Source organism: Mustela nivalis, assembly GCF_964662115.1.
Source record: "Mustela nivalis genome assembly, chromosome: X".
In the NCBI taxonomy this organism is placed as follows: Eukaryota; Metazoa; Chordata; class Mammalia; order Carnivora; family Mustelidae; genus Mustela; species Mustela nivalis.
The window spans coordinates 96,604,580-96,617,479 of NC_139040.1; the positions used below are offsets into that span (position 1 = coordinate 96,604,580).

At 42.1% G+C, this 12,900-nt stretch overlaps 1 protein-coding gene across 1 annotated transcript; it reads left to right on the plus strand.

Annotated features, from left to right (window-relative positions):
• Window positions 1–11,649: 11,649 nt before the first annotated feature.
• Window positions 11,650–12,609, plus strand: PPP1R2C (PPP1R2 family member C). The gene has a single exon (XM_082716240.1). The coding sequence runs from the start codon at window positions 11,740–11,742 to the stop codon at window positions 12,364–12,366; it is 627 nt and encodes a 208-aa protein (XP_082572366.1). The 5' UTR covers window positions 11,650–11,739; the 3' UTR covers window positions 12,367–12,609.
• Window positions 12,610–12,900: the final 291 nt, after the last annotated feature.

Sequence of the window (12,900 nt, forward strand, 5' to 3'; positions counted from 1 at the left end):
TTATAAACATATATTTTTATCCCCAGGGGTACAGGTCTGTGAATCACCAGGTTTACACACTTCACAGCACTCACCAAAGCGCATACCCTCCCCAATGACCATAATCCCACCCCCTTCTCCCAAACCCCCTCCCACAGGGACCCTCAGTTTGTTTTGTGAGATTAAGAGTCACTTATGGTTTGTCTCCCTCCCAATCCCATCTTGTTTCATTTATTCTTCTACCCACTTAAGCCCCCATGTTGCATCACCCCTTCCTCATATCAGGGAGATCATATGATAGTTGTCTTTCTCTGCTTGACTTATTTCGCTAAGCATGATACACTCTAGTTCCATCCATGTTGTCGCAAATGGCAAGATTTCATTTCTTTTGATGGCTGCATAGTATTCCATTGTGTATATATACCACATCTTCTTGATCCATTCATCTGTTGATGGGCATCTAGGTTCTTTCCATAGTTTGGCTATTGTGGACATTGCTGCTATAAACATTCGGGTGCACGTGCCCCTTTGGATCACTACGTTTGTATCTTTAGGGTAAATACCCAGGAGTGCAATTGCTGGGTCATAGGGCAGTTCTATTTTCAACATTTTGAGGAACCTCCATGCTGTTTTCCAGAGTGGCTGCACCAGCTTGCATTCCCACCAACAGTGTAGGAGGGTTCCCCTTTCTCTGCATCCTTGCCAGCATCTGTCATTTCCTGACTTGTTGATTATAGCCATTCTGACTGGTGTGAGGTGATATCGCATTGTGGTTTTGATTTGTATTTCCCTGATGCCGAGTGATATGGAGCACTTTTTCATGTGTCTGTTGGCCATCTGGATGTCTTCTTTGCAGAAATGTCTGTTCATGTCCTCTGCCCATTTCTTGATTGGATTATTTGTTCTTTGGGTGTTGAGTTTGCTAAGTTCTTTAAAGATTCTGGACACTAGTCCTTTATCTGATATGTCATTTGCAAATATCTTCTCCCATTCTGTCAGTTGTCTTTTGATTTTGTTAACTGTTTCCTTTGCTGTGCAAAAGCTTTTGATCTTGATGAAATCCCAATAGTTCATTTTTTCCCTTGCTTCCCTTGCCTTTGGCGTTGTTCCTAGGAAGATGTTGCTGCGCCTGAGGTCGAAGAGGTTGCTGCCTGTGTTCTCCTCAAGGATTTTGATGGATTCCTTTCGCACATTGAGGTCCTTCATCCATTTTGAGTCTATTTTTGTGTGTGGGGTAAGGAAACGGTCCAATTTCATTTTTCTGCATGTGGCTGTCCAGTTTTCCCAGCACCATTTATTGAAGAGGCTGTCTTTTTTCCATTGGACATTCTTTCCTGCTTTGTCGAAGATTAGTTGACTGTAGAGTTGAGGGTCTATTTCTGGGCTCTCTATTCAGTTCCATTGATCTATGTGTCTGTTTTTGTGCCAGTACCATGCTGTCTTGATGATGACAGCTTTGTAATAGAGCTTGAAGTCCGGAATTGTGATGCCACCAACGTTGGCTTTCTTTTTCAATATCCCTTTGGCTATTCGAGGTCTTTTCTGGTTCCATATAAATTTTAGAATTATTTGTTCCATTTCTTTGAAAAAGATGGATGGTACTTTGATAGGAATTGCATTAAATGTGTAGATTGCTTTAGGTAGCATAGACATTTTCACAATATTTATTCTTCCAATCCAGGAGCATGGAACATTTTTCCATTTCTTTGTGTCTTCCTCAATTTCTTTCATGAGTACTTTATAGTTTTCTGAGTATAGATTCTGTGTCTCTTTGGTTAGGTTTATTCCTAGGTATCTTATGGTTTTGGGTGCAATTGTAAATGGGATTGACTCCTAATTTCTCTTTCTTTTGTCTTGCTGTTGGTGTAGAGAAATGCAACTGATTTCTGTGCATTTATTTTATATCCTGACACTTTACTGAATTCCTGTATAAGTTCTAGCAGTTTTGGAGTGGAGTCTTTTGGGTTTTCCACATATAGTATCATATCATCTGCGAAGAGTGATAATTTGACTTCTTCTTTGCCGATTTGGATGCCTTTAATTTCCTTTTGTTGTCTGATTGCTGAGGCTAGGACCTCTAGTACTATGTTGAATAGCAGTGGTGATAATGGACATCCCTGCCGTGTTCCTGACCTTAGCGGAAAAGCTTTCAGTTTTTCTCCATTGAGAATGATATTTGCGGTGGGTTTTTCATAGATGGCTTTGATGATATTGAGGTATGTGCCCTCTATCCCTACACTTTGAAGAGTTTTGATCAGGAAGGGATGCTGTACTTTGTCAAATGCTTTTTCAGCATCTATTGAGAGTATCATATGGTTCTTGTTCTTTCTTTTATTGATGTGTTGTATCACATTGACTGATTTGAGGATGATGAACCAACCTTGCAGCCCTGGAATAAATCCCACTTGGTCGTGGTGAATAATCTTTTTAATGTACTGTTGAATCCTATTGGCTAGTATTTTGTTGAGTATTTTCGCATCTGTGTTCATCAGGGATATCGGTCTATAGCTCTCTTTTTTGGTGGGATCCTTGTCTGGTTTTGGGATCAAGGTGTAGCTGGCCACATAAAATGAGTTTGGAAGTTTTCCTTCCATTTCTATTTTTTGGAACAGTTTCAGGAGAATAGGAATTAGTTCTTCTTTAAATGTTTGGTAGAATTCCCCTGGGAAGCCGTCTGGCCCTGGGCTTTTGTTTGTTTGGAGATTTTTAATGACTGTTTCAATCTCCTTACTGGTTATGGGTCTGTTCAGGCTTTCTATTTCTTCCTGGTTCAGTTGTGGTAGTTTATATGTTTCTAGGAATGCATCCATTTCTTCCAGATTGTCAAATTTATTGGCGTAGAATTGTTCATAGTATGTTCTTATAATAGTTTGTATTTCTTTGGTGTTTTTTGTGATCTCTCCTCTTTCATTCATGATTTTATTTATTTGGGTCCTTTCTCTTTTCTTTTTGATAAGTCGGGCCAAGGGTTTATCAATTTTATTAATTCTTTCAACGAACCAGCTCCTAGTTTCATTGATTTGTTCTATTGTTTTTTTGGTTTCTATTTCATTGATTTCTGCTCTGATCTTTATGATTTCTCTTCTCCTGCTGAGCTTAGGGTTTCTTTCTTGATCTTTCTCCAGCTCCTTTAGGTGTAGGGTTAGGTTGTGTACCTGAGACCTTTCTTGTTTCTTGAGAAAGGCTTGTACTGCTATATATTTTCCTCTCAGGACTGCCCTTGTTGTGTCCCACAGATTTTGAACCGTTGTATTTTCATTATCATTTGTTTCCATGATTTTTTTCAATTCTTCTTTAATTTCCCGGTTGACCCATCCATTCTTTAGAAGGATGCTGTTTAATCTCCATGTATTTGGTTCTTTCCAAACTTCCTTTTGTGGTTGAGTTCTAGCTTTAGAGCATTGTGGTCTGAAAATATGCAGGGAATGATCCCAATCTTTTGATACTGGTTGAGACCTGATTTAGGACCGAGGATGTGATCTATTCTGGAGAATGTTCCATGTGCACTAGAGAAGAATGTGTATTCTGTTGCTTTGGGATGAAATGTTCTGAATATATCTGTGATGTCCATCTGGTCCAGTGTGTCGTTTAAGGCCTTTATTTCCTTGGTGATCTTTTGCTTGGATGATCTGTCCATTTCAGTGAGGGGAGTGTTAAAGTCCCCTACTATTATTGTATTATTGTTGATGTGTTTCTTTGATTTTGTTATTAATTGGTTTATATAGTTGGCTGCTCCCACGTTGGGGGTATAGATATTTAAAATTGTTAAATCTTCTTGTTGGACAGACCCTTTGACTATGATATAGTGTCCTTCCTCATCTCTTATTATAGTCTTTGCCTTAAAATCTAATTGATCTGATATAAGGATTGCCACTCCTGCTTTCTTCTGATGTCCATTAGCATGGTAAATTCTTTTCCACCCCCTCACTTTAAATCTGGAGGCGTCTTCGGGCTTAAAATGAGTTTCTTGGAGGCCACATATAGATGGGTTTTGTTTTTATATCCATTCTGATACCCTGTGTCTTTTGACAGGGGCATTTAGCCCATTCACATTCAGGGTAACTATTGAGAGATATGAATTTAGGGCCATTGTATTGCCTGTAAGGTGACTGTTACTGTATATGGTCTCTCTTCCTTTCTGATCTACCACTTGTAGGCTCTCTCTTTGCTTAGACGACCCCTTTCAATATTTCCTGCAGAGCTGGTTTGGTGTTTGCAAATTCTTTCAGTTTTTGTTTGTCCTGGAAGCTTTTCATCTCTTCTTCTATTTTCAATGATAGCCTAGCTGGATATAGTATTCTTGGCTGCATGTTTTTCTCGTTTAGTGCTCTGAAAATATCATGCCAGCTCTTTCTGGCCTGCCAGGTCTCTGTGGATAAGTCAGCTGCCAATCTAATATTTTTACCATTGTATGTTACAGACTTCTTTTCCCGGGCTGCTTTCAGGATTTTCTCTTTGTCACTGAGACTTGTACGTTTTACTATTAGGTGATGGGGTGTGGGCCTATTCTTATTGATTTTGAGGGGCGTTCTCTGAACCTCCTGAATTTTGATGCTCGTTCCCTTTGCCATATTGGGGAAATTCTCCCCAATAATTCTCTCCAGTATACCTTCTGCTCCCCTCTCTCTTTCTTCTTCTTCTGGAATCCCAATTATTCTAATGTTGTTTCGTCTTATGGTGTCACTTATCTCTCGAATTCTCCCCTCGTGGTCCAGTAGCTGTTTGTCCCTCTTTTGCTCAGCTTCTTTATTCTCTGTCATTTGGTCTTCTATATCACTAATTCTTTCTTCTCCCTCATTTATCCTAGCAGTGAGAGCCTCCATTTTTGATTGTATCTCATTAATAGCTTTTTTGATTTCAACTTGGTTAGATTTTAGTTCTTTTATTTCTCCAGAAAGGGCTTTTATATCTCTCGTGAGGGTTTCTCTAATATCTTCCATGCCTTTTTTGAGCCCGGCTAGAACCTTGAGAATTGTCATTCTGAACTCTAGATCTGACATATTACCAATGTCTGTATTGATTAGGTCCCTAGCCTTCAGTACTGCCTCTTGTTCTTTTTTTTGTGTTGAATTTTTCCGTCTTGTCATTTTGTCCAGATAAGAGTTATGAAGGGTCAAGTAAAATACTAAAAGGGTGGCAACAACCCCAGGAAAATATGCTTTAACCAAATTAGAAGAGATCCAAAATTATGAGGGGGAAGAAGGGGATAAAAAGAGGTTCAAAAAGGAAGAAAGAAAGAAAAAAAAAAGAAAAAAGAAAAGAAAAGAAAAGAATTAAAAAAAAAAGAAAACACCTAAGAAAAATGTAAAAAAGAAAAAATATATATATTAGATAAATAAGTAAAAAATCGTTAAAAAAGAAAAAGGTAACAGTTAAAAAAAAAATTTTACCCAATGGCGAGGAAAAAAAAAAAAAAAGAAAAAGAAAAAAATTAAATAAACTGCAAGACTAAAAAAAATCACAGGGTAAAAGCCATGAGTTCCGTGCTTGGCTTTCTCCTCCTCGGGAATTCTGCTGCTCTCCTTGGTATTGAAACCGCACTCCTTGGTAGGTGAACTTGGTCTTGGCTGGATTTCTTGTTGATCTTCTGGGGGAGGGGCCTGTTGTAGTGATTCTCAAGTGTCTTTGCCCCAGGCGGAATTACACCGCCCTTACCCGGGGCCGGGGGCCAGGGTGAGTAATCCGCTCGGGTTTGCTTTCAGGAGCTTTTGTTCCCTGAGTGCTTTCCGTAGAGTTCCGGAGGATGGGAATACAAATGGCGGCCTCCTGGTCTCCGGCCCGGAGGAGCCGAGAGCCCAGGGCCCCACTCCTCAGGGCGCCCTCAGAGAACAGCGCCCAGTTACTCCCGTCTGCCTGACCTCCGGCCGCGCTCCGAGCTCACCGAGCCTGCGACCGGTTCAAGGTAACCCCGAGCTGCGAGCTTACTGTCGGCTCTATCTCCGTAGCCGGCTTTCCCGTTCCAATACCCGCAAGCTCTGCGACACTCAGACACCCCCGATCCTTCTGTGACACTGCGGGACCTGAGGCCACACTGAACCCTTGTGGGCTTTGCCCCGGGTAGCCTCTGGAGCGATGTCCCTCAGCGGAACAGACTTTTAAAAGTCCTGATTTCGTTACTCCGCCGCTTGCCGGGAGCCGGCCCCTCCCCCGGGGTCTATCTTCCCGTCGCTTTGGATTCACTTCTCCGCCGGTCCTACCTTTCAGAAAGTGGTTGTTTTTCTGTTTCCAGAATTGCTGTTCTTCTTCTCTTCGATCTGCCGATGGATTTTCAGGTGTTTGCAATCTTAAGATAAGCTATCTAGCTGATCTCCGGCTAGCTGAAGTAGTCTCTGCCTGCTACTTCTCCACCATCTTGACTCCCAGTTTGCTTGTTTTTTAAAAAATATTTTATTTATTCATTTGAGAGAGACAGAGATAGTGAGAGGGAGCATAAATGGGAAGGAGGGGTGAAGAAGACTTCCCACTGAGCAGGGAGCCCAAGACAGGGCTCATTCCCAGGACCCTGGGATCATGACCTGAACTGAAGGCAGAGGCTTAACCAACTGAGCCACCTAGGTTCTCCTTCCTCCACAAGTTTAGATCCAACCTCCTTCTCATCTCTGCCTCCTGGGCTTGGCTGATATAACTTTCAGGATTTCCATCTAAGCCAAAATAATACTTTTTGGAATCTAACTCTATGTGTATATATGAAAATGGTTGATAAAACCATGTTATGTTTTATCAATAGCTCCTTTCCTGACCAAGAAAGATCAAGAGTAAGAAAGGAAACCACCTTTCATTTTCCTAGGAAATGTCTTAGCGTCCTTTAGGGAACAAGAACACTTCTCTCCTACAAATGCTTCGGCTAATCCCTGCAAGGCCTGTTTTCTGATATCTTTGACTTTACTTTCTGTATAACTCCTGACAGACATTCCCACTGATGATCTTTCTCTTCATTTAATATTCCCAAATTGGATTATTCCCTTGGAGGGGGCCTAAGTTGATGTTTACTATGTAACATCTGACATTTTCAGTGATGTCCTGTCTCCTTTGTGATCTGCTCTCAGTGACTATGATTGTCAATCACTACAGTAGAAAATTTCCTCTTGAGGAGTGACCACTCAGAAAATCAACACTTGGGATAACCAAACACTCATGCTTTGGGCAACAACTCACGTTCACAGTGGTTTTCATATTGGCTTCCTTCCTCAGGTCCCTCTGATGGCTCAGGAACCACCTCTGAGGTGCCAAATGATGATAACTCCAGGGCACTCAGACAGACCAACTCCATTGCTTCCTAGCTCCAATGTTATCAGTTGTTATCCTGGAGTACTACGTAATATTTCATCTGGAAAAAAAAGTTTTACTGCTTTCAAACTTTTAATGAAAAAGATAGAAAACCATCACCTCGCCGAACCATTCTAGATCTGCCCATATTGTCAGACTCCTCTTTTCAAAAGATTTTTGTCTACTTTCCTCAGCTCATTCACCCCCTTTACAGAAATACTGGCATGTGCCAGAGTTTGGACAGGTGTCGAATATGTGTTAGGTGTGGGGAAACTTAAGATACAATGAACAATCCTTGTCTTAGTCTGGAATCTGCCTGTAAAAGCAGAGCTGGAGAGAAAGATTTTCATTTGGGACTGTGAGCCCAGGGAGCAGAATAGCAGGAGGTGGTTTGTAAAAAGGGATGAGAGGAATCCAACAAGAGGATACAACAGCACATTGGCCGTCAACTCCCAGTGCTCCAGCAGGAATCCGAAGTACAGGGAGTTAATGTCCCTCCCTACTCCCAGCAGGCCTTAAGTAAAGATGGCAGCAATTAATGCATAAATAGACTCTTGCACCCTCACCCATGAGATGGGGGTGAGCCATGGGGCTCACTCTTCCTCATTGACTCCCACTTTTGCAGGAGGATTAAGCTCTAGTTGCCCACAGGAGGAACAGCTTTGGTGGTGTACCTTTCATCTCCTCTCCTCCCCTGTCTCACTTCCCCACTCCTCTACCAATGTTTTCTGCAAATCTCTTCCCAAGTATAGACTACTTACACTTGAATCCTTGTCTCAGGGTCTCTTTGTAAGGAAACCCAATCTAAGATATGGATATCTAGTAAAATGTCCAAAACCTGGGTTTGGAATATGAGAGAGAGAAATTGGGGAAGAAACAGATTCAAAACCAAAGAGCACTTTTTTTTTCATACCACACAGTATCTAACATAATTCTCCAAGTACTATGGATAATTCTTGGATAAACTGATGCATGACTTCAGATACCTCATGGATAAACTAGTACTAATCCCCATTACCAGTAGCATGATTGCTCCCAAAATAGCCCACTGCCTTCTCTCAGAGTTTTACTAATCTAACACTACTGGCAATTAGTTTTACTAATTAGGTTAGTAATTAGTTTTACTAATTAGATTAGTAATTAGTTTTACTAATCTATCACTAATGGTGGGACATCTCGGATACCTTGCACGTTAGAGAGAACTCTTGGTTTCTTAGGTATTTCCACCTTTAGTTGAGAATTTCTTTGTTCCAGGCTTGGTTCTACTTTTGAACCAAGCCCCGTACTTATGGGCACTTGGAGAATGTCTCCGTGGAAAAGAGGTGATTCTTAGGGCAAGAAACAAAGCTGTGGAGTCAGTCAGTGCTCTGCAGAACTCTCTGATCCCTGCAAACATCAGAGGGTTCAAATGACATTTTAAATATCAGTAATATTTGTTAAATGTTTTTTAAAACCATGATGATAGAACAGCATGGGTATTTAGAAGTATTTATCAAACATTAACCCATCATTGAGGACCACCGAAGCACTACTTCACTTTCTGTGCATTTGAAATGAAGGTTCCGCTCTTGGAAATAGAGTGGATGGTCCTAAATATTTGTCCGAAGGACTTTCTAGGACTTATGTAAGTTCCATATAATGTATCATGGACTGGGAAAGTTTTAGTTAGCCCTGGAGTGTGTGAGTGTGTGTAGTGGAGACTCAGACTTACCTGTTTGGCTCTTGTCCTAGGGCAATAACAAACAAATGGCCTAAAGAAAGAGAACTATTGGAAAGCCTGCTAATCTTCTCTAACTCAAGCTTGCCATAGTGTTGCTGAGATTGAGAATTTTTAGTTTGATGATAAGAACTCAAAACTTGGGTTTTTCTTGGGGAGACTTTCCTTAATTAAACAGATAAGGAGCAAATGGTAGGTGGAAAAGGATTACTTTTACTTAATGAACAACTGAAATCTGTCAGGACTGGTGGTTTCCTTCTTTAAATCATGTTCTCTGGGGCCCATGTAAACAGGTCACAATCACCTGGCTCCTGCCCCAGCATGAACCACCTTTATGCTACTGAAAGACGAATTTCAGAAAGCATGAGAAAGACCAGATCGCTGACTCATTATATATTGAGCAGATCACAGTATGTGGGGGTGGGTGCTGTGTACAGACAAAAGCAAAATCCCAGTGCACTGGGATCAGCATCTCCCTTTAACATCCTGTTTACAGCTAAACATAAACAGACCCCCTGTGCCTACAAGCGAGGAGGACTAACCACATTTGTGCTGCTCTGTGTTGCTTTGCAGTGAAGCTTTTTAGAAGGGTAGCCTGGAGTAGTTCTGAATAATGAAGATTGTTTTTTTCCTCCTCTCACATACCAGAGGGTTTTCCTATAGCCTTGAATATCAGCTTTGAATCCCTGAAAGCCCTCACCACAGAATACAACTTTTTTTTTTTTTCAAAGAGCATGGTATCAGGAAATTCTTTTTCTGAGATGAATAACAGTTTTAAAGTGATTGCAGAGTTCCTGAAGTTAGTAGGACTTCGGAGAATACAGGACAACTTGAACTTAGGGTGCTTAAGACCCTTGTAAAAGTTTTATAGTTCTTTCATGCTTTAGCTTTTGTGTTTCGAAAATGCAGAAAGACCTTGAGGGAGAGAAGAGGAAGCAAAATGTTATCAGAAGGGAAAAAAAAATCTTGTGAATGCTACCTGGAGGGGAGAATGTGAAACTGGATCTTAATTTCCTTTTTGTTTTTTAGAAGAATGTCACTGCTTGTGAAATACGAGGCCTGTGAAGGACAAAATGTTCCAAAGTCACTCCTATAATAGCCCCCAAATTCCACATATGGGTTTTTGGGTTGTTTTTTCTTTTCCCCCTATGTGACTGGACAAATTGAAACTGACTGTAAGGGGTCTAGAGTCCTATTTTCTTTATTCACACATCTCATTCTTCCAGTTCCCCATCACCTCTCATTTATTATTCACTCAATAAATATTTTTGTAACAAACCATAAGTGACTCTTAATCTCACAAAACAAACTGAGGATTGCTGGGGGGAGGGGGTTTGGGAGAAGGGGGTGGGATTATGGACATTGGGGAGGGTATGTGCTTTGGTGAGTGCTGTGAAGTGTGTAAACCTGGTGATTCACAGACCTGTACCCCTGGGGATAAAAATATATGTTTATAAAAAATAAAAAATTAAAAAAAAAAATTAAAAAAAAAAAAATTTTTGTAATACCTACTATGGTCCAGGTACATCCTGATGTTGTCAAGATACAGAGCTAGAGATAATGATGAGCAAAACACATCTTCTTTCCTCTCTTGAAGTTTACTATCTAGTGTGCCCAGACAGTATAATCACAACTGCCAAGGAGAATAAAAAAGGTCAGGAGAGCACAGGAAGGTCTATCTGCCCTGGGACTCAGGAAACAGGCCCAAATAAGGCAATAATGATTGAGCTGAAAACAAAAGTCCTCTGGGACAGGAAGGGAGGTGGATGCTCTTGGCACAGAAAGGCCAGAATGGAAAGCTGGAGGTAGGACTGGGAGACTTCACTGGGAGAATACTCCATATGCATGCCTGTGCAGTTCAGAGAGCTGCCTCTTTTGGTCTCTTCTAGATTTGGGTCCTCAAGTTACAGAAAATGGGCAACAGTTAAGGGGCTTGAAACAGAGATTTGACAAGATTTGAGGGGTGTTTCTGAAAAACTACTTTGGCTAGAGGGTGGGTAAGAAGTTGGGAGGCAGCTAGAGGAGTGAAGGTGGGGGGATGGTGCAATACAAAGGCTGTGGCTGTAGTATCCATAAGGAGGTAGTGGTGATTTGAATCAGGGTGGTGGTGGAAGACAGAGAATTGGGAGAGTTTCTCAAACTATTTAGGCCCCTGCTTGAAGGCTGGATTGGAGAGGGAGGCACAGTCCCACCTGGTGTAAGCGACTGGATTTGGGGGCCATTAAACAAGAGGCGGAGCATAAGAGGAAGACCAGGGGTTTTGGGCGCGGGGCCGTGCGTGTAAGTAGGTAGGAGAGAGGGAGGCGTGCATGGTAACATAAGGAATGAGCAGAAGGTAATCACCTTGTAGCACCTACACTTCCAATCTTTTCAACCAAAGCAGCAACTCAAATTTTTGACTGGGACGCACAGTAAGACATACGTTTTACATAGCCTCTGGTACACAGACAGGCTAGATAGAAATTCACAAAACAGTGCTTCTCTGTTTTGTGTGCAATGCAGGGGTATTTCCCATATTAGTCCTTAAAACAAAAACAAAACCAGCCATCATGGGCTGGGAGGCAGTGATGACTTCCATGACGGCCGCCATGACCGGCAGCGGGTACCATTGTGGCGTCGTCTGCCATGTCCTTTTGTGACGTTGGGTCCTGGTGCAGCTATTAGGACGTTGCAACTGGTTCCCAGAACAGACCAAGCTGCCGTTTCAGCCTGGAGGGCGGGCAGGCGGCTGCGGCGGCCCAACCCTCCCGCGGCGGCCCTTGGCTCCCCAGGCAGGCATGGCGGCCTCCACTGCCTCGCACCGGCCGATCAAGGGGATACTGAAGAACAAAAGCTCCACTGGTTCCTCAGTGGCTGCCTCTGCCCAGCAGTCGGGAGGGACAATACAGGAGGTCCAGAGAAAAAAGTCCCAGAAATGGGACGAATCCAACATCCTGGCAACACACCGGCCTGCTTATAGAGACTATGACTTCATGAAGATCAACGAGCCCAGCAGCCCCTACTTCAGCCCGCAAGACGATGGAGAAGATCCACTGAATGATTCTGAAGCAAAGGAAGCCATGACCCCAGACAACTTAGCCAAGAAATTCGCCGCCAGTGGTACCTCGGAATTGAACTGCCAGTTGGGAGAGCCGGAGAGTGACGGAGCACACAGCAGCAAGATCCTTTTCGACAAGCAAGAAAAGCAGCGGCAGTTCGAAATGAAAAGGAAACTACACTACAACGAAGGCCTGAACCTCAAGCTGGCTAGACAACTCATCTCCAAAGACCTCCAACATGAGAAAGACAAGGATGACAACGAAGAAACTCTACATGGTAACAATAACGAAGACAACACTGCTGCGGAAGAATCCAGTGAAGTTCCTACAAATGACGAACTGCAATCCCAGGCATTCTGCACCTAGACAACATTTGCTCTGCCCTGCTGTCGCTTGCCTTTCCCCATACGAACTGCTAAGAACTACCGAACTGCTCCGAACTGCTCTGAACTGCACTGCTCCGAACTGCTCCGAGCTCTCCGAACTGCTGTTCCAACACTGCTGCTTGCTCTGTCGAGGCCAGGCTTCAAGTACTGAAAATACCTATCGATTAAAAACTGTACCTCCATAATTCAATGGTGAACTTAGAAAATAATACACTAACGGCAAAACGGTTGCTTGGTGTTTTTGTGTGTGGTTCTTTGCGGCAAATACTGGTAGCAATTAAAAATGCGTAGCCTTTAAAGAACTGTTCGTTACTGTATATGTCATATAGCTTTTTAAATGGCAAAGGGGACTAATTTATATTCACTTATAGATGTACTGGCTTGTTTTTGTTTGTTTGTTTTCATCCACTGGCTTTTATTAAAAAGTTCTAGTTACAAAATCAAAGTGCAGTACATATAGATTGATTACATAGTCTGATGAATATTCGGGCTGAAAAACATTTGTCTTTAGGGT